General features: G+C 40.4%; 1 protein-coding gene across 1 annotated transcript in view; it reads left to right on the forward strand.

Moving 5' to 3' along the window:
* Fam149b1 (family with sequence similarity 149 member B1) overlaps nucleotides 1-1,410 on the forward strand; it is a 44,403-nt gene that overhangs the window by 3,931 nt on the left and 39,062 nt on the right. Inside the window, exon 2 of the mRNA XM_023718620.1 lies at nucleotides 935-1,051. Coding sequence (XP_023574388.1) covers nucleotides 935-1,051 — 117 coding nt within the window. The remainder of the gene's footprint in view (nucleotides 1-934; nucleotides 1,052-1,410) is intronic.

Below are 1,410 nucleotides of genomic sequence, written 5' to 3' on the forward strand. Positions count from 1 at the left end.
TGTGTGTGTGTGTGTGTGTGTGGCCAGCTCAGCCCACCAGGGGGCGGGGCTGGCTGGCATGTGGTGCTGGGGGATTGAACCACAGTCCCTGTGCTTTGCTAAGCTTGCTCTAAGTAGGTGCTTTTGACCACTGAGCCATCTCACCAGCCCCTAAATTCTTATGTATACTTGAAAACACACACAAACCACTAGGAACATCTCTCAGAAACCACAATAGTACACATAATTAAATTCCATAAAGCTTCATGTTTTAAAAATATAATTCATAGTTGTCAACAATTTGGCTGGGCTTTATATACATTTATACCAGGAATCAAACTCAGTATCTTAGGGCCAGCCAGTAGCTCAGCAGATTAAAGCACCTGCTTAGGCAGATGCAGGGGCTGGGGTTTGATCCCCTGACCTGCCATGCCAGCCCTGCCCCCATGGCACACTGAGATGGCAATTGAGACTGGGCATGGTGGCATGGGCCTGTAATCTGAGCACTTGGGAGGCTGTAAACCAGGTGGATCATGAAGAGTGAGATCTACATAGTGAGACCCTGAACACTATGTAGACCCTTCCCTAAATACAGAAAAAAAAGAGAAAAAGCAAAAAAAAACCTTGCACTTGGCTGGTAAGCACTTATGCCACTGAGTTATATCCCCAACCCCTATTATAGATGATTTAATGCTGATTATTAGACAGAAGGGCAAATGTTTGCTCAGCTTCCTTGGATTTATTTTTAGCTTCCAGGCTACAATTTTTCTTTTCCACCTCTCTTCTCTTGAAAATATACCTATGGTAAAGCCTCACATTTTCTTTCAAGAATAATTCTTAGTATCAGACTAAGTGTGTATCAGATGTCTGTGTAGAGCCATCAAACTTGCTCTGAAAATGCCTAGATTTTGTATATATGCCAAACTGCTTAATTATCTGTTTTTTCATTTTGAAGGATTCTAGGTAGGCAGATAATTACTCCAAGTGAAGGTTATGAATTATATCCTAGATCTCCTCCTGCTGTTTCAGTTTCACAAGAAGCAGTCTTATCTCAAGAAAGAGATTCTACTATGTAAGTATTCCGTTACATGTTTCAGTATCCTTGTATTTAAGTGTTGTATTCTGACAACTGAACTAAGGAATTAAGACACTTCTTTCTACTTACTGGTAAAGCACAGAAAATGCTGTAAGGTTGGTAGTAGTCTTTGTGTATATTAAGAATTTTTTATTTTTTGTGCAAAAATTAATAAATTCCCTGGAGATTAGGGTGGTTTTGTACTCAGAATGATCTCTTCCTGTCTGTCTGTCCATCCGTCCATCTGTCCATCCGTCTGTCCATCCATCCATCCATCTATCCATCCCTATATCTACCTCTACTTACAGGTATAGCATTTCTCTCTTGGGATAAATGTATATTTAGAGTGGTTTTTA

The sequence above is a fragment of the Octodon degus genome, unplaced genomic scaffold (genome assembly GCF_000260255.1).
Source record: "Octodon degus isolate 3935 unplaced genomic scaffold, OctDeg1.0 scaffold00005, whole genome shotgun sequence".
In the NCBI taxonomy this organism is placed as follows: Eukaryota; Metazoa; Chordata; class Mammalia; order Rodentia; family Octodontidae; genus Octodon; species Octodon degus.